The sequence below is a fragment of the Eriocheir sinensis genome, chromosome 1, assembly GCF_024679095.1.
Source record: "Eriocheir sinensis breed Jianghai 21 chromosome 1, ASM2467909v1, whole genome shotgun sequence".
NCBI lineage: Eukaryota > Metazoa > Arthropoda > Malacostraca > Decapoda > Varunidae > Eriocheir > Eriocheir sinensis.
Window position 1 is genome coordinate 13,156,759 of NC_066509.1, and position 26,294 is coordinate 13,183,052.

At 41.2% G+C, this 26,294-nt stretch overlaps 1 protein-coding gene across 1 annotated transcript in view; it reads right to left on the reverse strand.

Annotated features, from left to right (window-relative positions):
* The window catches only part of LOC126995203 (peroxidase-like), a 26,469-nt gene extending 4,658 nt beyond the window's left edge, over positions 1 to 21,811 (reverse strand). The window contains exons 1-12 of the mRNA XM_050854519.1: positions 21,644 to 21,811; positions 18,390 to 18,581; positions 16,200 to 16,383; positions 15,246 to 15,446; positions 13,646 to 13,872; positions 12,805 to 12,975; positions 11,991 to 12,164; positions 10,946 to 11,061; positions 8,215 to 8,317; positions 7,056 to 7,253; positions 6,076 to 6,215; positions 907 to 1,071 (exon numbers count right to left, since the gene is read on the reverse strand). Of these exons, the coding sequence (XP_050710476.1) occupies positions 907 to 1,071; positions 6,076 to 6,215; positions 7,056 to 7,253; positions 8,215 to 8,317; positions 10,946 to 11,061; positions 11,991 to 12,164; positions 12,805 to 12,975; positions 13,646 to 13,872; positions 15,246 to 15,446; positions 16,200 to 16,383; positions 18,390 to 18,576 (1,866 nt within the window). The 5' untranslated portion in view covers positions 18,577 to 18,581; positions 21,644 to 21,811. The remainder of the gene's footprint in view (positions 1 to 906; positions 1,072 to 6,075; positions 6,216 to 7,055; positions 7,254 to 8,214; positions 8,318 to 10,945; positions 11,062 to 11,990; positions 12,165 to 12,804; positions 12,976 to 13,645; positions 13,873 to 15,245; positions 15,447 to 16,199; positions 16,384 to 18,389; positions 18,582 to 21,643) is intronic.
* Between the last annotated feature and the right edge of the window lie 4,483 nt (positions 21,812 to 26,294).

Below are 26,294 nucleotides of genomic sequence, written 5' to 3' on the forward strand. Positions count from 1 at the left end.
TCTATTCTCTTTTTATCTTTCCTTTTCTAATGTTCTGTTTTTTTTTCCAGCTTAGTTTCTCTGCGCTTCATTTTTTTCTCTTTGCAGTCTCCTCTTCACCTCTCTCATCTGGTCCGTGAATAGAGATCCATCCACATGTTTTAAGAGCCTTTTCGCCTTATCTCCCTCGCTCCTCATGTTCTGCCTCACATTTTCCTCAATAGTTTCCTCCCCTCCCCTTGATCCCTAACATGCTTACCTTCCGTGTCCTACATTCGGTACACCTTAAATCGCTTCCTCTCACTTGCCTGCCTTCTGTGTTCTCCCGTTTCCTTTCCTTTTCCTTTCTTTCCTTTCATTCCCTTTTCTTTTATTGCATTTCTTTTCCCTTCCTTTCCTTTTGTTCTCTTTCCTTCCTTTCCTTTCCTTTCCTTCCCGTTCCTTCCCCCTCCTTTCCTTTTCTTTAATTTCATCTCTTGTTTTGTTCTTTTTTGTCCTATTCTCTTCGTTCTATCACTGTTTTGTCGTTTCATTTAATTAATTTCCTTTCCCTAACTTTCGATATGTTTATTTTAGTTTTCTTCTCACTTCGCTCTCTTTCTTTCATTTTGATTCACATTTCTTCACCCTCTCTGTCCCTTTTACCATTTTCCCTTCCCTTCCCTTTCCTTTCCTAGCTTTCCTTTTTCTACTTTTATCTTCCCTTCTCATTCCTTCCTTACCTTTAACTTACTTTTTTTCTGTCCTTTCCTTTCTTTCCCGTCCTTTCCATTGCCCTCAATTTCTATTCCCTTCACTTTCCTTCCCCTCCATCTACATCCCTTCCTCCTACTACTCTTTCTTTCACTTCCCTTCCCTTCCTTTTCATTAACCTCACTCTCCATTGCCGTCCCTATCCTTTCCCTTCGTCTGCATCCCATTCCTTACCTGGTCCGAGAATAGGGAGTCTACCTCCAGCACGTTCAGAGAGTTGGCTCCCCTTGTAAGCCGCTCCGTGCCGCCCGAAACGTACAGTGAGAAAGGCTTGAATAAAACGGCGCTAAGTTCACTTGCACTTGTCTTCCCCTCCTTGCTGAGTTCTTGCACTCGTTTCTGCAAAGAGGGAAAGACAGATAGATAGATAGATAGATAGTTTTAGAGAGAGAGAGAGAGAGAGAGAGAGAGAGAGAGAGAGAGAGAGAGAGAGATTCATACATACATACGTAAATAGAGAGGGAGACCATATTTGTCAAAGAGATTGTGGATTTCAGTGGGTCAATTGGCATAAAACAGGTATTGATTTGCAGGTAAACACAGGAATGGTGCTTATTATGAGATCACTCCAACACACACACACACACACACACACACACACACTACTCCCGTAACACCTCTCCCGTGGCGCAACTGGTTAGAGCGCCGCGCTGCAAGGCTTCACGGCCAAACAGGCGGCGGTTCGAGCCCTGCTCAGGCTCAGGCTTTCCGTTGACTAGGAGTGGTTACTGTCCCCTCTTGAGCAAGGGGTGTGGGGTGTGTGGTGTGTGAGGTCCTGGCAGTACCCAGAGATCGACGATAATGAGCATGCACTTGCTTATGTCGGGAGGGTATCTGCTGGCGAAAGCTAGTCCAACTCGTGATCAGCCCAGGACACACACACACACACACACACACACACACACACACACACGACAAGTGACGAGAGTGGAGACGAACTGTACAATCCTAGTTTCTCTGGTTTTGGAGTAAGGAGTCGGCGATGTACAAAAGAATAATGTTGGAGAGGAAACTAGACAAGTGGATTGGAATAGTGAAGAGCAAGGAGGAGGACATGCAAGATAGGGAAGTACAAAGTGATCTCCGGTCGAGAGTACGCAATTTAGAAGACAGGGAAAAAAAACTGATTGAAGAAAATGAAGAGTTAAAAGAGAAGTTAGCAAAATATGAAAAAAAAACCGATGAAGGAAGGCCAAGGAGTAGCAAGAAAGGAAAATGAAGACCTGGAAGCAATAGAGAGCAAAGAGCAGCAGAGGGTCAGAAAGGAAGTGTTGGGTGAAATGAAGACCTGGAAAGTAGGGCATGAAAGAGCTAATGTAAACCTCAAGGAAGTAATTGAAAAGCAACTGAAAGAAGAGAAGGAAAATGTAGAGAAAGAGGTGGACATGGCTTAAAAAAAACGAAGAGTTAGTAAGGGATGTGGCAGATAAGAAAAAGTGTAATAATATTTGGAATGAAAGAGAAGAATATAACATATAAACCAAAAAGGGAAAAGGAGGAACTAAAATCAATGAAGGACTTACTGAAATACTTGAATGATGAAGAATTACAAAACCTTGAGGAGGAGGTAGAAGAGATCATTAGGCTGGGTCCTTATGTAGAAGGGAAAACGAGACCAATGAAATTAACACTAAAATCCCAGTAGGTAACAGAGGAAATACTGTATAGAACAACTAAACTAAAAGAAATAAATGAATGTAAGGAAATATATATATATATATATATATATATATATATATATATATATATATATATATCTATATATATATATATATATATATATATATATATATATATATATATATATATATATATATATATATAAGAATAGAAATGAAGAAGAAAGGAAAAAATTACATGAATTGCAAGCAGAGGTAAAGAAGAATAGTGCAAGAAAAGAAGAGTAAGAAAATACTTTTTAAGAGTTCTGGGAAACAGGGTAAAGAAATGGTATATAAGGGAAAAGCCGAAATTGAACAGAAACTAGACAAAATTGGAACAACTAAGGGTTTAAGTGTGATGTATACCAACGTAGATGGGATAATACCTAGAAAATTGGAACTACAACATTACCTAAAGGTAAAAGAGGCCAAGATTGTGTGTTTAACGGAAACAAAGCTAAAAGAGGACATTCAAATAGTGTTTAACAATAACTACAATGTATGGAGGAAGGATAGGAGGGGTAAAGGTGGTGGAGGAGTGATGATAATGACGAGAAAGGAGTTATTAGTGAAATCAGTAACATATGGAAAAGGAAAGGCGGAAATAGTGAGTGTTAACTTGGAGAACAAAAACAGAGAAATGATGACGATAATAGCAACCTATGCATCACCAAGAACAAACTCATGGAACAGAGAAGATTATGAGACGATGATAGAGGATACCATTCAGAGCTTAAGTAGGATACTTACAGCAAATAAAAGTCTTTTTGGTCGGGGACTTCAATTGCAAAGAGGTAAATTAGGAAACATTCGAAAGAGGAGGAAGTAAGACGGCATGGGGGAAAGATTTCTAAAACTGACTATGGAAAACTTAATGATGCAGTGGGTGACTGAGAATACAAGGTACAGGAGTTCGACGAACCAGCGAGACTGGACCTGGGGCTCACGAAGGGAGTGCACTTGTTAGATGAATTAAGATATGTCTGTCCCATGGGAAAAAGCCGTCATGTAATAATAGAGTTGGAAACCGATGAGAAAGCCACTGAAGAAGACGAATCAAAGAAAAAAGGAGAAAATACAGGAAAGCGGACATAGAATATCTCAATAAATATTATAAAAAAAATGGACAGGGAAAAGTTATAAAGAACAAACGAGGTGCAGGAAAATTATATTTTCATAGAGGCATATGAGACAGGAGTAAAAAAATATGTCCCATTATTATATAAACCAATAGAAAGAAGAAAGTAAGATTGGTTTAATGTAAGATGTGCAGGTGCAAAGAAAAAGAGACAAAGCATGGAAAAGAAATAAGAACCAAAGGAATAAAGAAGACTTTAAGATAGCAAGAAATGAATATGTGAAAATAAGTAGGCAGGAAGAGAAAGGATACGAAAAGGATATTGTTGAAAAGTGTAAGGAGGAACCTAAAATGTTTTATAGATTTATAAATGGAGAAATCAAATCAAAGGAAACAATAGAAAGACTGAAAGATGGAAAAAAGATAATTGAAGATCTTAAAGACATGACTGAGCTACTAAACAAGAGATTTCAACAAGTTAAAAAAAAAAATCAAAAATTTAATGAACCACAAGATGACAAGATGAATGTTCAAATGGAAGAAGTAATAGTAACTAAAGAAGAGATATATAAAATAGTGGAGGAGCTGGAAGAGAGGAAAGCAATAAGACCGGATGGAGTTTCAGGTCTTATTTTGAAAGAATGCAGAAATCAGCTGATCGGACCGGTATATGGTATCATAAAGTGCTCAGTATCATCTGGTAAGGTACCGAAGGAATGGCGAAGGGCTGAAGTGGCCCCTATATATAAAAGCGGGAAAAAGGAAGAACCTCTGAACTATAGACCAGTATCATTGACTAGTATAGTTTGCAAAGTATGTCAAAAAGTGATAAAGAAACAATGGACAAAATTTCTAGAACACATTATAATTACGGAAAAACAGTATGGCTTTAGACAAGGGCACTCATGTGTAACAAACTTATTAAGCTTTCACTTGAGAGTGACGGACATAACACAGGAGAGGGATGGATGGGTTGACTGCGTGTACTTGGACTTGAAGAAGGCTTTCGACAAAGTTCCACATACAAGACTATTGTGGAAGCTGGAAAATAGAGGAGGATTGAAAGGGAAAATGAAAAACTGGATGGAAAGTTACTTGAAGGGAAGAGAAATGAGAACAGTGGTAAAGGACATGGAATCGTAATGGAAAAATGTAGATAGTGGGGTGCCTTAAGGATCGGCACTGGCACCAATACTTTTCCTACTGTACATAAATGATATGCCGGAGAAAGTAAATAGCTACATGAGCTTGTTTGCAGACGATGCGAAATTGCTAAGACACATAAGAAATAGTAAAGACTGAAATTCTGCAAGAGAACCTAAATAAGATTTGGGATTGGAGTAAGAAATGGGAGATGGAGTTTAATGTGAAAAAATGTCATGTAATGGAAATGGGTGAGAGTGAAGGATGGAGTGAGATGGAGAAATATTAAAGGTTCAAGAAGAGAAAGATCTGGGAGTGACAATACAAGATAATCAACAGTCTGAGAGTCATGTAAATAGGATATTCGGAGATACGTATAGAATGGTAAGAAATATAGAAATATCATTCCACTACATGGATAAAGGTATGATGAAAAAGATGATTACCACTATGATTAGACCAAAGTTGGAATATGCGGAAACTGTGTGGCCTCCCGATCAGAAGAAACACGTGAAAAAAATAGAAACAATACAAAGGATGGCAACGAAGATGGTTCCAGAACTGGAGGGATTGTCATATCAAGAAAGGTTAAAGGAAATGGACATGCCAACATTGGAACAAAGAAGAGAAAGCGGAGACCTAATACTAATTTACAAATTGTGGAATAAAATGGAAGAAGTAGATAATGAGGAGTTGCTACTAAGAGAAGTAAGAAACACCAGCAACACACGAGGACACAGTAAAAAATTGAGAAAAGGAAGATGTTTGAGAAACATGAAAAAATATGGCTTCCCGCAAAGATACATAGAGGTTTGGAATAGACAAAGTGAGGAAGTAGTTTCGGCGAAGTGTGCACAACTTTAAGGAAAAAACTGAACAAGTACAGATATGGAGACGGGATCACACGAGCGTAAGCAAAGGCCCTGTAAAATTACAACTAGGAGTGGTTACTGTCCCCCCTTGAGTAAGGGGGATGGGGTGTGTTGTGTGTGAGGTCCTGGAAGTACCCAGAGATCGACGATAATGAGCATGCACTTGCTCATGGCGGGAGGGTACCTGCTGGCGAAAGCGAGTCCAACTCGTGATCAGGCAGTGGTGAATTACACACACACACACACACACACACACACACACACACACACACACACACACACACACACACATATACGGCCCGGTAGCTCAGTGGATAGAGCGTCTGCCTCACAACCAGAAGAACCGGGGTTCGATTCCCCGGCCGGGTGAAGATAAGTTGGGTTGATCTTTCACGTGTACCCCTGTTCACCTAGCAGTGAGTAGGTACGCGACGTAAGGCAAAGAGTTGTGACCTCGTTGTCGCGGTATGTTGTGTGTGAGTATCTCAGTCCTACCCAAAGCTCGGTACTATGAGCTCTATGCTCTTCCGTAGGGGAACGGCTGGCTGTCTCGAGAGACCCACAGCAGACCAAGAGTTGAATTACATACCGGAAGCATGCTGTGTCCGAAACGATAGGCTGCGGTGGAGAACTCGTTGGCCATCTGAGCGTTGACTGTCGGGTCGTAGATGTCGGTTTGTCGCCCATCCGTCAGAGGTAACAAGCCCAGCCTCTCGACCAGTGTCTTTCCTGATTAAGAAAGGGTGACTGTAGAGCAGATGAAAACACAAAACTAAAATAATTATAATTACAGCTATTAAAAAAAAAATAGTATGTGGTTTTAATAAGCGGAGAGGAACCAGGTCGTTACATGCAAACTCTGAGGTGACAAGTCCATTCTCTTGACACTTTATCAAGACGTGAGTGACTGAAGATTAGCAAACATTCAATCGCCTCAACATTTACTCGAAAGTAAATTAAATTTGACTACACTCGCAGCTCTTGCCTCACCGAGCAGAAATGTTCTTGATGTTATAATTGTTATTTTGATGTACATTATTATCATTATTATTGTAATTATTGTTATTATTATTATTATTATTATTATTATTATTATTATTATTATTATTATTATTATTATTATTATTATTATTATTATCATTGTTATTACTATCATTATTATTATTATTATTACTATTATTATTATTATTATTATTATTATTATTATTATTATTATTATTATTATTATTATTATTATTATTATTATTATTATTATTATTATTATTATTATTATTATTATTATTATTATTATTATTATTATTATTATTATTATTATCAGTAGTAGTAGTAGTAGGAGTAACAGTAGCAGCTGTGGTAGCGGTAGTAGTAGTAGTAGTAGTAGTGGTAGTAATAGTATTAGTATTAGTAATAGTAGTGGTGGTAGTAGTAGTAGTACCTAGTAGTAATAGTGGTAGTATCATCATCATTATCATTATTTCGTATTTTTAAGCGGCATTTGGCTAGTTCGCAACACTGCGCCAGACCGCACACCAGTTAGTACTATTTCCGTCCACCAAGTCTTCGCCTCACCTAACACGATGGGCAGGAACTCGTTGTACACAATCTGCTGGTACTCGGCCACCACGATGCGCCGCGCCTCCTGGAAGAGCTGCTCGTCAGACCACTTGTGGTTGATGGCCGCCAGCGCCGCCGCCACCCTGTTATGCTCCAGCGTCCATATCGTGTGCATCAGCGTCAGCACCACCTGCTCGTTCACGCGGTCGTCACCTGTGGGAGGCAATGTGGCGTGTTTGGGTGGTGAGGGTTGATTAATACACCTGCTTACTCCCTTCCACTGTGACAAATATAACCCTAAGTTGATTTCCGTCGACCTAGGAGAAATGAAGGCATTGAGGGTCATATTTTTAATCATTTCGGCGCCCAAGCACATATTTATTTGATAAGACTTTCGTAGGATTTTTGGGCATCTCTAGGGGTAGTTTTATGACCCATCTGGTAGTGTGACCATTCTTCTGTACCATGAACCTAAACAAACACTCATTAGAATCCGACTAATCTCCTTTTTGACCTTTGAAAATAGTTAATGTGAGAGGCGGAAGCGTCTGAAAACACCGATCTCATTTAAGTGTGTTGCTGGCATTATAATTTCGTAGTTTTCATCCTTTGGTCACTCTGGTTTACCCGAGGCTGTGTTTTTGGTCGCTAAGGAAAAGGAAGGGATTAAGTGGCATGACTAAACCTATATACATATTTTTTTTTTATCTGAGAACCTAATAACGTGAGGAAAGATATTTATTTTAAATTGAGGACTTTTCTAAATTTGTGTAAGTATGGGATAGCACTGCACCATTCGGCCTCTCGGCGTGAAGGAAACGTAATTACACACACACACACACACACACACACACACACACACACACACACACACACATACACACACATACACACACACACACACACTTCACGGTCTGACAGGGTGGCGGTTCGAGCCCGCTCAGGCCGGATTCTTTCCGTTGACTAGGAGTGGTTACTGTCCCCCCTTGAGCAAGGGGGATGGGGTGTGTGGTGTATGAGGGCCTGGCAGTACCCAGAGATCGAGGATAAAGAGCATTTGTTCATGTCGGGAGGATACCTGCTGGCGATTACTAGTCCAACACGTGATCAGGCAGTGGTGAATTACACACACACACACACACACACACACACACACACACACACACACACACACCTGATATGAAGCAGAACTCGCCCTTCGCAATCCTCTCCTCCGTGTTGCAGCCATCGTTAAGGTCAAGGGAGGGCGGCAGGAGCTCCTCGCCGTTCACGGTCATCTGAGGGGAAAGACGGAAGGTTGTGAAGGCAGAGAGATAGGATGAAGGAACGGCATGAAGGACGAATGGGCATATGTGTTGTTAGATAAAAGGTTATGAGGGAATATTAGAAAACAGATAGATAAATAAATCGATGTTCTTAGAAGGGCGAAAGATAAAGATGCATAAAGGTATAAAGATAGGTAAAAGAGACGCCATGAAGGATGTGTGGATACGTATTGCGGTATCGGTAGATATAAGATTATGATGGACTATAGATAAATAGATAGATAAATGACAGATATGCTTAGAGAGAGACGGGCGACAGATATATAGGCAAAGGGTAAGTTAAGGTGGAAGATAGAAGTATAGAATCACTGACAAAGGAAAGGTAAAAAAAGGAAAGATGGATAGATAGACAGAGAGAAAAAGTGTGAGAGAGAGAGAGAGAGAGAGAGAAAGGAAAGGAAAGTCAGGGCGAGGTGTTGCGTGAAAGGGCCATAGCAACATAGCAATACCCAGTCAAGGAGTGAAGGGAGGGCCGACTTTGGCTCTGGATCAAGCACGCACTCACCCTGCACTCATACTTCACGTGCACCCTCCCCGGCGTGTGAGGAGGCCCAATATTGCCTTCCAGCTTGGCCATTACAGGCAGTTTTCACCGTGCCTTTGCATGTCAATTAAAAATAGACTGTCAGGATGAAGCCTTGTGAAGTGAATTTTGCTTCTACTCCTTCGCTGAAGTTCGGAATAGGATGAAAGGCGAGGTATTGTGTAAGCGTTTCAGAATATTTTTTCTTCTTCTTTTATTATATCATAATAATCTAAAATATAGCTTGGACTGATGAACGTCTGGCTAGGAAAATGTTTATTATTTCTTCTTCGTAAAGTTTGGGGAAAATTTCAACCAGAACTGTGTTAGAATTTATGCAGATATATTTTTTTTCTCATTTACGTAAAGTATTGTGCGTTTTATGTTGAAGCCTGGAGAGGATAATTTTGCTTTCGCGTTTATGTCAAAGCTCGGAATAAAAAGTTGTAGTGAATGCTTTGCGTTCTTTTAAAGTTGAGAACAGGACACACATAACTGCGCCTAAGATTTTCGTTATATGTTATTTTCATTTGACTTAAATATTATGTGTTTTAAATTAATGGCCAAATTGCAATAGCGTTTCCAGGGAGACACCGCTCATCGGCCGTGTCGGTGCTGATGCGGAGTTTTATTGTCGCGTAGTGTTAGGGTCACGCTCCGCTGGCCTCCACGCGTCCCTGGCCGCTGTCTGTGCTGGGACTGGTGCAGGGCGTCACCAACCCCGAACGACTTCACGAAAGCCTCGAAAAAAGCTCAGCTGTTTGCGAGAATCGAGTGAAAATTGATTGAGAAAAAATAATTTAATGATCTCTGATGTCGACTTCAAAACCGAAATTATGTAAGATTTGTGCCAGTCGAATGAAAGTTGATGGAAGAAACATCAACAACCTACTTAATTTATTGATGTTTACCACGAGGCGAAAGTAAAATATGCTAAGCTGTTTGCTGGAATAAAGCAACAATTTTTCAAAATAGTCCTTATATTTTTTCCCTTAACGGAAGCTGAAAATACTCAGCTGTTGGGGATTGGACGAGGATTAATAAAAAAAAAATTATACTGATTACTGAGGCCCACACAAGACGCATAAGGAAATCTAAATTCCTGTTCTATTGTGTAAAATGGGATTGACTTTGGAAGGCTTTGTGTATGAAATCTTAAACTTTCCTTTGTGTAGGTTCAAGAATAATGAGCATGACGGGACATTGTGGAAGATTAGTGACCTGGAGGTTGTTTTTATAATGTTGATGAGCTTTCTCGGTGCAGACTTTCAAACTTGACTCTATTGAGAAAACATTTACCGGAGCACCGCCTCGACTATTGCGACCAGCCTCTTTATTAATAATGACACTCGCCATCATCTTTACAGCCACTCAGCACAGCCACCATCACCAACACCGCACCTACCATCACCACCTGTCCTGCTGAAAGTAATGACACCCTCCCCAACACTTCTAGTATCAGCCATCCACCAAACCCATCACCACCTTTACTCCTACCATGATCGTCACCACTACCATTACCATCAACGCCCCTACCATTACCACCAGTCACTTTGATGATAATTTAACCCTCTGTATCACCTCTACATACTACCATTAACTACACCCACATCACCATTACCACCATACCTGTTGTCACCACCTGTACCATCACGAAGACCACCATCCATCATCACAAATCACATTAACTTCTCTACTTTTAATATACTATCATGAAGAGTAACCATCATCGTTGTCATCACCTACATAATCCACTGCAAACACCATTATTATATAGTTCCTACATTACTCACTAGCCATACTCACCATCCACGGTAACTATCACCACTCAACACTATCCACAATCACCACAACATTCCTCACCACCGCTGCCATCGTCACAGCATCCTACTTACTACGCTCACTATCACCACACAGTCACTATCCACAGTCAACATTAAACCCACCATTACCTTACAATGATCATTAGATCAGCATAGCTTACCGTCCATACGCATCACATCATCCCTCTTTCACCATCACAATCCATCACCGCATACAGTCAACATCACACTCACTGTCAACAATCGTCCGCCTTTTCTCTCCCTGAGATTCTCGAGCTCCTCCTCAGTGCTGCCGTAGACGTTGGAGCCATCCAGGTAGGCTGTGATCTGGTTGACTTGTTTCCGAGGCCCTGCAGGGGTGACGCAAAGATGAGTAGGAGTGATCGACCCATCTACTGATTGGTTATGTGGTACTGGTTCCGGGTGCGTCGAGACATTCTTTCACTTGCCATATGAAGGGAGACTTGGAGAAGGATTAAATTGTAGCTTCTGCACACACACACACACACACACACACACACACACACACACACACACACACACACACACACACACACACACATTGCGGAAACTATGAAATATAATGCGCCATGCATATATTCACACACACACACACACACACACACACACACACACACACACACACACACACACACACACACACACACACATATTGCTAAATATTAAATATAATGAGCCATTCATATATTCACACACACACACACACACACACACACACACACACACACACACACACACACACACACACACACACACACATTGTGGAAACTATGAAATATAATGCGCCATGCATATATTCACACACACACACACACACACACACACACACACACACACACACACACACACACACACATTGCGGAAACTATGAAATATAATGCGCCATTCATATATTCACACACACACACACACACACACACACACACACACACACACACACACACACACACATACGTTCCGATTCTAAAATGTAAAAATGTGATAGGAAAAGCTGTTGAAAACAAAATTTTGACGCGCGGGCGCGCCAACACTCCACACACTACGCGGGCGCACACACACACACACACACACACACACACACACACACACACACACACACACGTGCCGTCTAAAATGAAAAAGATGTGAAGTAAATTGTAACTTGAACAAGTCAATAATACAGAACGCTTCTGTTCCCCTTTTCTGGAAACATCTGGCATCGAGGGTCTCGTTATTTCTAGCTTAGCTTCTTCAAGACGCGTGGCGGCGGTGGCCTTACCTAACGAACACCTTTCGGCGGGAACGGAGCGCACAAACTCCATGCAGGTCTCTGCATATATGGAGAAAAAGCGATCGTCGACGGGGATGAAGATCGGGGCGCATTCCGGGTGAAGCAAATCTGGGTTCTCCCACACTTGCTTCATGCAGCAGGGAATCGTGGTATCGTTCTCACCTGTGTCGGGATTAATGAATATAGATTTACCAGTGTTTGGAGACAGACATGCAGCGAGAAAAGGTAAAAATGAAAAAAAAAAAAATTAAAACATGGAAATTTCTGGAAAATATTTCTGCGTCTCTGTAAAAAAACTTTAAAGCAAAAACACTCTAGAGTAAAAAGAAAATTAAGTTCTGAGAGAATACTTTCCTCATGAGAAGTTGAAATCGGGAGAAAAAGGCGACCTCTTCTGGGATTTGACGGAAAGCCCTGATAAGATAACTTTTCCCTCAAAAAAATATACAACTTATGAACCGAAGGAAACTAAGAGGTCAACTAATAAAATCACCTAACAAGAAGGGACAGATTAGGTAACACATTTAAGATGTTCAGTGAAGGAAACTAAAATATCAAATAGAATAAATCAGAGTGGCTTGGTCTTTGCATTTAAAGAGAAAGGGAGAGGAACACCTGGCTACAAGGCTGATGAACGTGGATTTTCCAGAGCAGATAAAGGAATGCGATGAAGAGAGACATGAAAGAAGTGGGAGTCACAAGAAAACACTCGCTAGACATAAGAAAATGGAGAGAAGAGCTGGACCAATGCTGCAGACACAAAGAGGAGAAGAATGAGTAGAATATCGTCGGCCACACTCGCCTTTGGTAACTGGCGTGTTGGTGAGGTCGTGGTCAATAAACTGGCCGAAGGTGAGGAAGAGGAAGTTTAAGCAGACGGGGCCGCTCTTCTCCGGCGGGTTGATGGTGGTGCTGACGAGGCGGGCGCTGGGCAGAGGCTTCCCGTCACTGGCCAGGCGTAGCGAGCTCACCCCTGCGGCAGGCACGCCAACATACAAAAGCCCGTATCGTCTTTAAAACAATTGTAATATTCACCGTGTTGCTGACAGTCACATAAGAATATTATAATAATCAAAACGCGAACATCACATTATCAAAGCCGTTATCCTACCAACATCCATGCCATCCTTTAACCACATGATTTTCACCAATATTACAACATTCACATCACCATATTCTTGTCATCATCAAGCACCTTTATCACCCATATCACGCGTCACCATGCTAACACTCATGCCATCCTCTGAACACGCGTGCCTCTTATATAACTAACCACGCGATGTTATCACCCATCATTTGTTATGCTGATGTCTCCACACCAACACTCGACTCATCGCTCATACTCTTGTCATACTAATAATACTAACGTCACTTGTAAGACTTCCACGCGCTAGCACTCATGTCACATTCGGTTCATCATGTCAATCATCTATGAAAACTGTAACTCTCGTATCACCATACCTACACACATGTCACTGATAGCACTCATCACCATACCAAAACTCATGGCATCACTATAATTCCTACATTACTCATATCATCACGTCAACATACAAACATTTACGTTGGCAACACCCTCAAAGGACTCTCCAGTTTCATCCTTCTCCTCCTCCTCCTCCCTCAGTTCCCTGCACTACCCTCACCATCGCCATAGTCCGGGGGCGCCACACGTCTGAAGGAGGTGAAGGTGGCGCCCCAGTCAGGGTTTTGTAGGTTGTTGCAGGTGGCGTCGATGGTCCTGAAGCGGGCTGTGGGGTCACACGGGCCTGGGTCTGGACCTGGCTTTTCCTTCTTACACAGGTTTAGATCTCCCAGCAGCTGCAAGTCAAAGGAAGCCACCTGCCTCGCGACGGGGTGTGATCTTTCCATGCTGAAGAAATAAACAAGGAAATACCTTAACTAAGACGTACTATAGTAAGAGAAAAAGAGAGAGAAAAAAACACACACGTTACTATAACCCCAATAACTCAGCAGGCAAGTGTTTCTGGGATTAGGAAGTGTATATGAACGGCCTGACCAGGAAGTGTCGCGAGCCGCCGTTGTGTGTTTGGTCGTCCCGTTTAGAAGGGGGAAGGGATGAGTTACGACTGGAAGTGGTAAGAGTGAGAATTTATGTGATGAGGGGGACAGAACCAATGGGCTGTAACACTCTTGTTTTTATGGTGGTTTTGGTTGTGATGTTGGTCTTTATGATTGTAAAGTGGGGAGGTGCCGTGTGTGTGTGTGTGTGTGTGTGTGTGTGTGTGTGTGTGAGAGAGAGAGAGAGAGAGAGAGAGAGAGAGAGAGAGAGAGAGAGAGAGAGAGAGAGAGAGAGAGCACAAAATAATTTACGCAGTCGAGCTTTGTGCACAACGCTAACGACAAAATAGTGTACTGAGCAAAAATACGTTAAAAAACTCGATATGATTGAGGGACAATAGAACTTAATATAAACTAGATGATAATATGCTCTCAAAATCAAACTACGAGTGAGAGCGAGTCAGCTTCAGCTTATATACATCGTGCAGGAAACAGGAAGAGAAACATGCAAGACAGATCGTGTCTCTTAATGTGATCAGCCAGGCCGGCAAAAAAATCATTCATGTAACCTGTGCTGCCGCGATACGACCCGCCGTGTAATTGGTCTAATTTGCTTATTAATGGCACACCTGCACAGTCTGAACCTGCACTTACCTCACGCGCCCCTACCGACTCGCACACCTACACTGCCCAGAAAAGACAGAAAATAACGAAAGAATGTGAACGAAATAAACTGATCAAGAGTATAACCATAATTCATCCTAAAAGTGAGCTTGAGAAAAGACATAGTAGATTGATAAAAAGATAAAGCATTAGTACAAGTGAGCCAGCCTTAGCCATAATATACTCGTCAAGGATCTAAATATCAATGCCTCGATAGTAACAAATAATATTGCTTTAGGACTCGAGACTTTTTTGTGCAAGTTCATTCAAAATTTCAGAATTTCTCGACGATAACAAGTAAAATCAATGAAAGAATACCCGCCAGTGAGTACAACAGGTTAACGAGGGAGGTCTAGCCACCCGAATCACATAATACGAAAACAATGAGTGAAAAAAATTAAAGTACATTTAGATATTACAAAAACTACGTTGAATACCAATTAGTAAATATAACAGGTTAACGAAGTCAGCCTAGCCACCAGAATATCATTATATCAATACAGTGAATTAAAAAGTTAAGAAAGTACACGTAGATACCAAAACAAGTATACGTTTCCTTACTTGTCGAGAAGGGCGAGCGTGGCGAAGTCCATGATGAAGCCCAGTCTGGAGAGGAGCCTTGTCCTAGGGTGTGTCCGGCGGAAAAGGCGCTGGTGGATGTAGGCGGCCGAGTTTGCGAGCAGCGACAGGTTCATGCTTTTCAGCAGCACCTCCAACTGACGTAGGAGACTGTACTCCGTTTTGGCCGTGTTGAAAGCAATCCTGGAGGGAGATGCGTAAAGGGAAAGCAGCGTTGATAAGGGGTGGAAGAGAGAGGAGACGAGAGCAGGGAAGGAAGAGGGTGCAAGAGAGAATAGGTTGAAGAAGGAAGCTGATGAAAGATGGAATATGGAAGACTTGGAGGGAGCCAGGGAGACATGGAGGGGAGAGGTGACTATTTGGGGACATTATGAAGAAAATTAATAGAAAAGAGAGAATGATGGGAGAAAAGAATGGGGTTGTAGTGGAAGATCTTGTAGCAGGGAGTAAAACAATATCTGTCAAAAGCCTGAATGAGGGAAGGAAAGGAGAAACTTTATGAAGCTGGACTTTCGGTAACGGGAGACGACAATGAACCAAGAAGTAATTACAGAAATCTGACGCAAATCACAGCTGGTAATTGGAATGAAAAGCATCTCAAATAAAGACAAATTATAGAAACTGAGATTCAAACTTAAATATATTTTTGAGACGAAACATAAAGAAAAGTTCACTGCTGAGGAAAAAGTGTATTAGGCTACATGAGAAGTAAAGATATTGATGAGAAAGTGGAAGGTTAGTTACTGCTCTCTCTATATTTATCAATTGATCTCCTACACACACACACACACACACATACACACATAGGTAGATAAAAAGATAGAGAAGCAGATTTATAGAATGATAAATAAATATGTAGATAGTGATTTATAGGTAGAAATGTCAGAGAGAGAGAGAGAGAGAGAGAGAGAGAGAGAGAGAGAATATTCAGCTCACTCTAACTCCTCCTCAGTGACGTAGAAGAAGGGGTCACGCGGGATGTGTCGCCAGGACTGCACGCTCTGGTTCCCTGGACCCGGCGCAGGCGGAGAGCGTGACCCTGGTGGTGCCTTGCCCGGCGTCTTGGAGGCGCGGGCTTGGCTGAACTTTTCCTTCCACGTTCTTAAGTACTCGACGTTGTCTGTGGACCAGCGAGAAAGACTTTGAGTTGATGAAGAAAATTAAAGCGGCAGTCAGAGTATGTAAAAGATGAGGTAATGTTAAGGAGCAGCTGGAGAGGAAGAAGAAAGGCTTTGCTGAATGCCTCCTTTTAAGAGATACAGATGTTGTCAGTAGATCATCGAGGAGGAGGACGTGGAAGAAAAAGTTAAAGGAGTTGGAAAATAAATAGAATTAATGTTTAAGAAATGAAAAGAACCCTTAGATAAAAAACAAGGAGATGAAATGTGAAGACAGGAGATAATGGTATGATGATGTAAAAGATGAGTTAAGGAGCAACAGTGAGAGGCCAATTTCTTAGATTAAGTAACAATTAAATTAGAACCGAATGAAAGATAATACGAGGATTCTTGTGAACCAAAGATAATGTAGTTGATTCAAAAACAATAAAATGCAGAAACATATGAAAGATGATGAAGTAAAGATATAGGGTAGAGGAAACAGTTTTACCCACAATAAAAGAAAAAACAACAACTTGTCTTAATAAATTACGAAGACTGAGAATTATGTTAAAGATAAGTCAAAGAGGAAGAATAGGTAACAAACTTTTGTATCAGACAACCATTAGGTAAAAAAAAAAAAAAAAATGCAGGATTCAGAGAATAATATAAAATAGTAAATACTGGATTTAAATGGTGTTGAGGTTAAGATGTGGAATAGTGAGAAAGAACAGTACAACTATTGGCAACGAGATGCTGCTACAGTTGATGAAAAGGTTGAATATACGAAGAAGAGAAGAAAGGGATAGAATACGTAGAAGGATTGGTAAAGTTGGGGGCATACGCTGTAGCAGCGCGTGGCCTCGGTGCTCATCTCCCTCGCATTGTCCCTTGAGCCTGTGGTGGGAGGGAACCCATTACCTCGGGACACAGGGCCAGTGTGACATCCGGGTAATATGGAAAAGTGAAAAAGGGAAAGAGGAAGAAAGATGTACGTAGAAGATGAATACAGGGAAGAAGTCTTGGAAATGGCTTGTAAGAATCGGCTCGATGCAAGATATAGATGATAATGTATTATGTACAGTGAGGTGGCCGTAGTGATCTGTATAATGACCACGGTGAGAAACAACATGGAAACGAGAGATGTGGGAGCAATCTTTCATAGTTACAATTTTGAGACAGTCGCAGGGTTTTTGGACTAAATGAAAATCAATTGTGTTTGTTCATGGAAAGTCGAGTATGCCATTTGCGAGTAATCTGGATTAAAAAAAAAATACAGGAAAAGGAAAAGATGAGTAATGGTTCAGAAGAGAATGGATAGAGGGTAGAAGTTTTGAAAAAGTATTATTAGAGATGGAACCGTACAAGAGTTGATAATTTTGTGTAGTAAAAGAGGAAGGAGATAGAGTATATAGAAGGAAGGAATACATAAAAGCAGGAAAAAATGGATGTTGAATAGAGTGAAGAAATCTTGAAAATAGCAATCAAAGTGAAAGACTGAGGTGTGTTTGTATAATAAAGTTAAAAAAATATCTGTAGAAGGAAGAAAAAGTTAAAGAAGAGTAATGATAAGAAGTAACAGAGACAATATATTAGGATCAAGTTTATTTTTCGCAACCTCGAGATACTTGCGTTTCTTGTACCAAATGGACATCATCTGAGTTTTTCCTTCGTTAAAAGACGAGACGGAATTTGAAAGCATGACTTCGTTATTTTTTTTCGTTAAAAGACGAGACGGAATTTGAAAGGATGAAGATGGGAATTCACAGCAAAATATTTTTAAAGCGTAGAATTAGAGAAATTTCCAATATACTTAACGACCAAGTGTTTAAAACTTAGCTGGGGTTTTAAAATACAAGAAAGGGAGCACACGAAGGAAACTATGTTGGAGTTAAATTAATAAATGTTTAATACACAGGCATATTGGCCAAGCTCTGGAATATTACCATAAGAATAAACAAACGAGACCTACAATGGTGGTATTCATGTAGGTGCCAATACGCTTAGTGAAGAAGTGCTTAAATCTTACCAGTAAGTGGCCATTTGCGTTCTGCGAGGATCCTGGTGGCCTCGCGGTGGTAGTCGGTGGCTGGCAGCGTGTGAGGATCCCGCAGGTACAGAGGCGTCGGGGCCTTGCAGAGGTGGCTGACGTGGGGCGGGTGCTCGGCGGGGTGGACCAGCACGGAGAACAGCGAGTACAGCGTGAAGTTGACCATCGTGCCTGGAGGTTAGGTTAAGAATGGTGGTTGGTTTACTTTAGTTGGGTTAGGCTAGACTGGGTTGGTTTGGTTTGGTTTAGCTTGCTTAGGTTCGGTTTGATCTGGTTTGGTACGCTCTCACCTTCCGCAATACTCCATCATTCCCCCCTTCCCCCCATCCCCCTTCCTTCATCCTTCTCCCTTCCCTCTTCCCCCCACCCATCGCCCTGTCACCGTCTCCCTCACATTCACTCGTATGGTTAGGTAAGATTTGGTTTGGATTCGCTGAGATGAGTGTGGTTTGGTTAGGTTTGGTTCCCCTTGTTCTCCGATAACACTCAGCTGTCCCGTCCTATTTTGAACATTTTTAATCTGTCACTCAAAATCTCAACAAGAAACTTTACATCTCATCTCGTGTTAAGTCAGCTTCCTCAATAGTAGGCGTTTTGTATCCCCAGCCATTCTTTTCCTCCTCCCAGATTTTAGCCATATAGAAGTGTCTTGTCTGCCCCTGTTTGGAGTATGCATCCCATGTGTCAGGTGCCCCACGCACACAGCCCTAAGGACAGAGTCAACGGCTTTTTCGCCTCAACAGCTCCCTTCCCTTTACTGACATTAAATTCCGTCGCATGTTGCATCTCTTTCCATTTACCGCTACATTTATGCTAGCTATTCTACACTTCATAACCAGAGATGGGGTGAATACAAGAACTGTGTATTCGAATACGAATACTTCATATTTATACGAATACAAATACGAATACTCTGAAATACTGATAATCCGAATACAAATACAAATACTTCATGAGAGTATTCGTGAATGCATTCATGAATACTTTTCGTTAAAAATAACTTTTTCATGTAGGTAGCTCGGCAATGAGCCTAATATGGTACTGAAGTTATTCAGTAGTAAAATAACATCATGAACTTATAACTGATGCCAGTATTCTGTACATGTTTGTCACACCTAGACATATTTGTTTTCCAAAATTTTCAAGTATATTTCTAAGCTGTACTGAAAGAAACACAACAAAATATCTATATCACTATAATACATGTAATATCCATGGATTCCATAGGGGGGGGGGGGCAACAAAATAGAGAATAAATCCAACAATGAACCTGGAGTAAAAAACCCCTACCATTGGCAAGAGGCAATTGAGGCCCGCAGCCCTGCGGCTGCCAGATCGAATTGACAAAAGTTCCCTGATTTCCCTAAAATTTAGCACATTTCCCTGTCGTATTTTTTTTAATTCTTTTATATATATAGATATATATATATATATATATATATATATATATATATATATATATATATATATATATATATATATATATATATATATATATATAAGGGGAGGCGGTGGCTGAACGGATAGTAAGACGGCCATGCATTCAGGAGGACGCAAGTTCAATCCCCGACCGGTGCCACCAAGCTGGGATTTTTCAGCCGCCGCCGAGTGGCTTAAAACTACCCACATGCTGTCCAGAAGACCACCTATCAACCCGGACTCTAGATTCTAGGATTAAAGATGAGCTCCGGGAGGGCAGCATGAGCCAATGCAAGATGGCGCCACTATAAACACTCGCCTGCGCCAGAACGGGCTGGGCCGGCCATCAAGACCCACCGGGAAGAAACCTTGGACCGACCATCAGGATCCACCGGGAAGAAGCCTACCGGCGCAATAGGCCGCAACGTAAAAAAAAAAAAAAAAAAAAAAAATATATATATATATATATATATATATATATATATATATATATATATATATATATATATATATATATATATGATGGGTAGCTACTTGCAAACATAGTTAGCCTTCATTGTTACCTACCTAGAATGACTGCTATTCCTGTAGATCTGAAGTTTTGTAGATGTCAGCTGTCATAAGTTCCAGCAATGCATGCATGCTTTTCTCTACAAACACTAGGCATATCAAGTACACTAACTATATGTTTTACACTTTCAACTATCTTCTTATGTTTTGCCCCAGCAGCATGCTTTTCTACTTCTGATTTACCCGTCTTTCCGTCAGAATTACACAATTTACAGTGGAAATACATAGGCCCCTTGCCGCTTCTTGTCAACCAACTTTTAAACAACGGGTCACTTTCCCATTTTTCTGTGTATTTCTGCGTATACGGCTGTCGTTTCCGCTTGGCTGGAGGACTAGACATGACTACTGTGTATAAGTAACAAAAACGAGGACGTAACTGAGTGACAGTGTGAGACAGACTGAGGGAGAATACTGGTACTGGTAAGAAGCGGCCATGGTGAATACGGGTCTCGGTCTTGTAGATTCAGCTAGGTAGCATGGACGAGGGAGGGAAGGGGAGGGACGGTATGCGGGTCTCATACAAGTCATGACACCGTTAGAGGATGAAGGAAGGAAGAGTGAACGGTAGGGGAAGGATATAGTGATCGAGAGAGGCCTCACAAGTAGGTTGAAATGCAATTGACCTGTATCATACACGTCGGACAAACAGGAACGAAAATTTGTTACATGGAAGGAACAATAACTTATTCCTGATGATGGATTTAAGATATTCGGTATATTATTCGAAGAATACGAATACTTTTCCCAAGTATTCGAATACGAATGCAAATGCTTTGATGTCAGATGACAAGTATTCGAATACGAATACGAATACACCCAAATACAATATTCGAATGTATTCGAATACGAATACCCCATCCCTGTTCATAAGTACATTCCTCCGTCTTTTCCGCGGCCCCGCTGCACACGACTTTCTACTCTAGTCCACCCCTGTACTGTCTATATCCCATTTGCGAGAGTTTACTAGTTATCTTCATTCTCTCATCCCTGTCACTTGTCCGCAGTGGAACAGCCTTCCTTCGTCTGTATTTCCTTCTTCCTAAGAATTTGTCACTCTGAAGACGGAGGTATCAAGACACCTCTTCAAATGATTTTAAATACTCAATTAGGATCTTATTATTAACTTTTGAGGAGCAGTGCTTGTGTGTTTTTTATCCTTTCGTTCGTTTTGCCCTTGTTCCTGTGCTTTAAAAAATACCATAATCATTCACAATCATTTATAATTCCTTCTCTTCTACTCTCACCTCTCTATGTCCTTCGCCTCACTTCCTCTTTCACTTGTCTCTGTCCTCGGCTCTTCACAATCCTGTCGGCGAAGAGGGAGAGAGCAACTGTCTCGTGTGTGTGTGATGTGACTACGGGAGCACACTGCTGGATACTCACCACCAACCAACCACACTACTGCAGCTGCAGCTCTTTTTCTACTGCACCCCCCTCGCCTCCCCCTGTCTCCCATCCCCACGTTTGTCTATACATCCCTCTTCCCTAAACCATCTCCACATCAGCATCTCTCTCCCCCTCTCCCCCATCCCTCTACTTTCCCTTTCTCTCCATACCTCCATACACACACTCCTCTCTCTCCCTCCATGCTTCCCTATACCTCCCTTCCCTAACTTATCATTTCGCCTAATCTTTCCATCTCTTTAGCGGTCTTCCCTTCATTTTTATCTCCCATCTCTTCATCAGCATCTCCCCTTCCCTCACCCTCCTCCCTCCACTCTTCTTCCACTCTCCTTCACTAAGCCCCCGTTGATACGCTCTCACCTTCCGCTATACTCCACCATTCCCCCCCTTCCCCCCATCCCCCTTCCTTCTTCATTCTTCTCCCTTCCCTCTTCCCCCCCATCCCCCCATCACCCTGTCACCGTCTCCCTCTCCTCATTCACCTCACCACCTTACCTCCGTGCATTCATCCCCTCCCTCTCAGGCCAAGCATTTCTTCCTCCCCTTGATATCTTCCTTACCCATTTTCCCATCAACATCTTATATCTCTCTTCTCCATCCTTCCACCCTTCCCAACCTTTACATCCCCCTTATCCCCCCTTCCTCTCGTCCCCCTCTTTTGGTTTCCTATGTTCGGCGCATGTCATCAACGATCTGGTATTTTCCGGTATTGTTTTCCCAAGCACCGACCCCCTCCCATGGCCTTCCCCATTCACTTCCCACCTCCTTCTCCATTCCCCTCCCATCCCCTACCCGTTCCCGTCCCGTCACCGTCCCTCCCCCGTCCCCCTTAAGTACGCCCCGCACCTGTGTGCCGGTCTTTGACATCATCTCCACACACCTGTTGACAGATGTGTCCGATAGCAATGTTACAGCAGTAGGTATGGAGGGGGGTCAGGAGAGAGAGAGAGAGAGAGAGAGAGAGAGAGAGAGAGAGAGAGTTTGAATATTACCGAGATGAAAAAGGAGTACTGTTGACAAGGAAACAAATGGTTGCGGGCTGTGTGTGTGTCATTAAACATCGGACTGGACAGATAAGGGGAGGCGTTTGAAAAGAAGTAAAAAAAAGGAATTTCACACCAGCCGTCATTCTCCGGGCCACGAGTTTGTTCATGTGTTTGTCAATTGTTTCTTTCTAGGTTGTTAGTGCTTGTTTGTGTGTGTGTGTGTGTGTGTGTGTAATAATAATAATAATAAAAATAATAATAATAATATACGTTTACGGCCTTGCAGATACTAGTAAAAGAAAATTAAAATATAAATGTAAAAGAATAAAATTACAACCTTTGGTGTAATAAAGTAAGAGTTAGATAAACATGACTAGCATCGATGGAGAGATAAAAGAAAATTACTATAAAAGAAGAAGAACTTGTAGCAGTGCATTAGCATATACACAATAAGTCCAGTTAAGAGAGAGATATTTATTGTTGATTAGTCTAACTATGGTCGGTACAGGGCTGTTCTTGTGGCGGTCAGTTCGGGAGCGTATAGGCACCAGCTTGTGAGTACGTGCTGTGCAACGTGGAGGTGGGGCAGGAGGAGGGAGGAAGTGAGGGTGACGGGGGTTGTTAAGGAGTTGCTGGCCGACGTGGAGGAGGTTGTTAGTATAAAGGGTGTTTAGCGGCTTAAGGCCCAGTGTACTCAGTGCATAATTGTAACCTGAATATGAGGTGCCAAGGATGTTCCTGGTTGCTCTTTTCTGTACTCTTTCAAGTTTATTGCTTTGTGTGATGTTGAGGCTGGAGGACCAGGAAGGAGAGGCATATATGAGTTTAGGAAGAATGAAAGTTTTGTAGATATTTGTGAGCTCAGATGGAGGCAAACCTAGTGATTTAAGGCGGCGTAGCATGTACAGTCGGAAAGAGGAGACTTGTGTGAGTGTGGCAATTTGTTGATCTCAGGAGAGTTTTCGGTCTATTGTGATACCGAGAAGTGTTGCTGTGGGGACGACGTCATGGACGTGGTCTCCCAGAGTTAGGACAGGGGGTGGAGTGGTAAAAATGGATGACCACAGTCTTCTGTTTGTTGACGGTTGCGTGGTTGTCTGCTGTCCAGTCGAGGAGGTTGTTGAGGGTCGTCTGCAATGTCGTATAGTCGTGGTTGTTGTTGTTGTTGGTGTGTGTGTGTGTGTGTGTGTGTGTTTTATATATATATATATATATATATATATATATATATATATATATATATATATCTATATATATATATATATATATATATATATATATATATTTATATATCTATATATATATATATATATATATATATATATATATGTATGTATGTATATATATATATATATATATATATATATATATATATATATATATATATATATATATATATATATATATATATATATATAGATAAATCACTATGTGTTTATGTGTGTGTGTGTGTGTGTGTGTGTGTGTGTGTGTGTGTGTATGTGTGTGTAATTCACCACGGCCTGATCACGAGTTGAACTCGCTTTCGCCAGCAGGTACCCTCACGACATGAGCAAGTACTCATTTTGTCGATCTCTGGGTACTGCCAGGACCTCACACACCACACACTCCATCCCCTTCGCTCAAGCGGGGAGAGTAACCACTCCTAGTCAACGGAAAGAATCCGGCCTGAGCGGGGCTCGAACCGCCGCCTGTTTGGCCGTGAAGCCTTGCAGCGCGACGCTCTAACCAACTGAGCTACCGGAGTGGTGAACATGTTGTAACCATCCTCTGTAACATCCTCTGCGTAACTTCCCTATATAAACCTTCCTGCCCAGCACAGGAGATGATTATCGATGTAGTCAGGGTTGGCAAAAACCAATGTTTAAAAAAAAAAAAAATTTTTGGTTTAAACCATTTTTTTTTGGTTTAAACCATGTTTTTTTTTGGTTTAAACCACATAGATTTTTTTTCAGTATTTTTATTCCAGTAATTCTATCCGTATATACATATATGAGTTTGAAAAGGAATTATAGATAGATTTAGAGATGGATTTAGCAATATATTCATTTGATCTTCATACAATCTGTAAAAGAGGCAAAATGCAGCTTCATTAACATGCTTTTTAATTGCAAGAGAGAGAGAGAGAGAAAGTGGTGCAAATATGGGCTAGGGTGTAAATATTGACAAACGAGATTTTAGCTATGTGACGCTCTGTATCTTGATGAGAGACATATGAATCATTACTTTCAAGGCAACGAACTTTTGTATTCAGTTGGGCGGCGATCAGCCCACTGGACAGATGCGTGACGCTCATGATCATTTTTATCACAGTGTTAAAGTTTTTTTTCAAGGGTATTTTCTTATTTTATTCCATGCATAAGCTTCCTTATTATTTTATTTTCTAAGGTAAATTGATAAGTTTAAGAATTGAACTTTAAAGTCAGCATATATTTTATTCGCAAATATTAAACATCTGTTGATACTACTCATATTTGAAATATAGCTTGATGCTGGTAATATTGGCTACCCTACCTGATGCAAATATGGGCTACCCTACCATGTGCTAATATTGGCTCCAGCCATCAGAAAGAAGACGAGTAACAGGGGTCGGAAGAGAGCTAGGGCGTTTCCCATAAGAGGAAAACCTTGCAAGAAATCACTAAATGAATCTCTAAAGAAGTCAAATGTGGAGAAACCGAAAAAGAGTTTAGATTTTTTATTCAAGGAAGAAGAGACCAAACAAAAGACTCTAATACAGAGAAACAACCAAACTGGTAGGAAAGTATATACTGAAGATTCAGACAGTGGACCTGGTGCAGGTATTTTACAGGACGGTGACAGTGAGATAGAAATTCCTGTTGGGACAAAAGCCAGGAGATGAAGGTGCTGCCTGCCTTTTCTTTGACAGGAGGTTTTTTGATGATAAAAAGAGGTGACCTGTGGGATCAGTGTATGATGTGTTCACTGTGGGCATACAGTGAATGTGCTGGAGCTGAGATGGATGCATATGTGTCCCTGTTGTAAATCATTACAAGTTAAAAGCTTTTTTTTCCAAACATTTTTTCATATAACAAAATGATACGGGAAAATTTTATTACAATACTGAAAAGGAGTAAGTTATCTTTCATCTGTGACTACTTACGGCTGTGTATGAAAAAGTAATTAATTATAAGTATCTGTGTCATTCAGTTTTTTTTCCGCTTTTAACCCGTTTATATACACCATTAAATATATTTAATATAGGTAGCCCATATTTGCACCACCATTTAACAAAGTGATTTTGAGTGATTGAATAAAAAAGTTATTTTACAGAAAACTGTAATGATATTAAAGGACGTTGCATGCTTAGCGTATATTAAACATAACATATTTTCTTTAACCGCCGTTAAAACTCAAAGATATTTGGAGAAAAGAATGGTAGCCCATATTTGCACCATTTCCTCTCTCTCTCTCTCTCTCTCTCTCTCTCTCTCTCTCTCTCTCTCTCACAAGCGTTCAATGTGTTAAGGACCTGGAGGTCAAA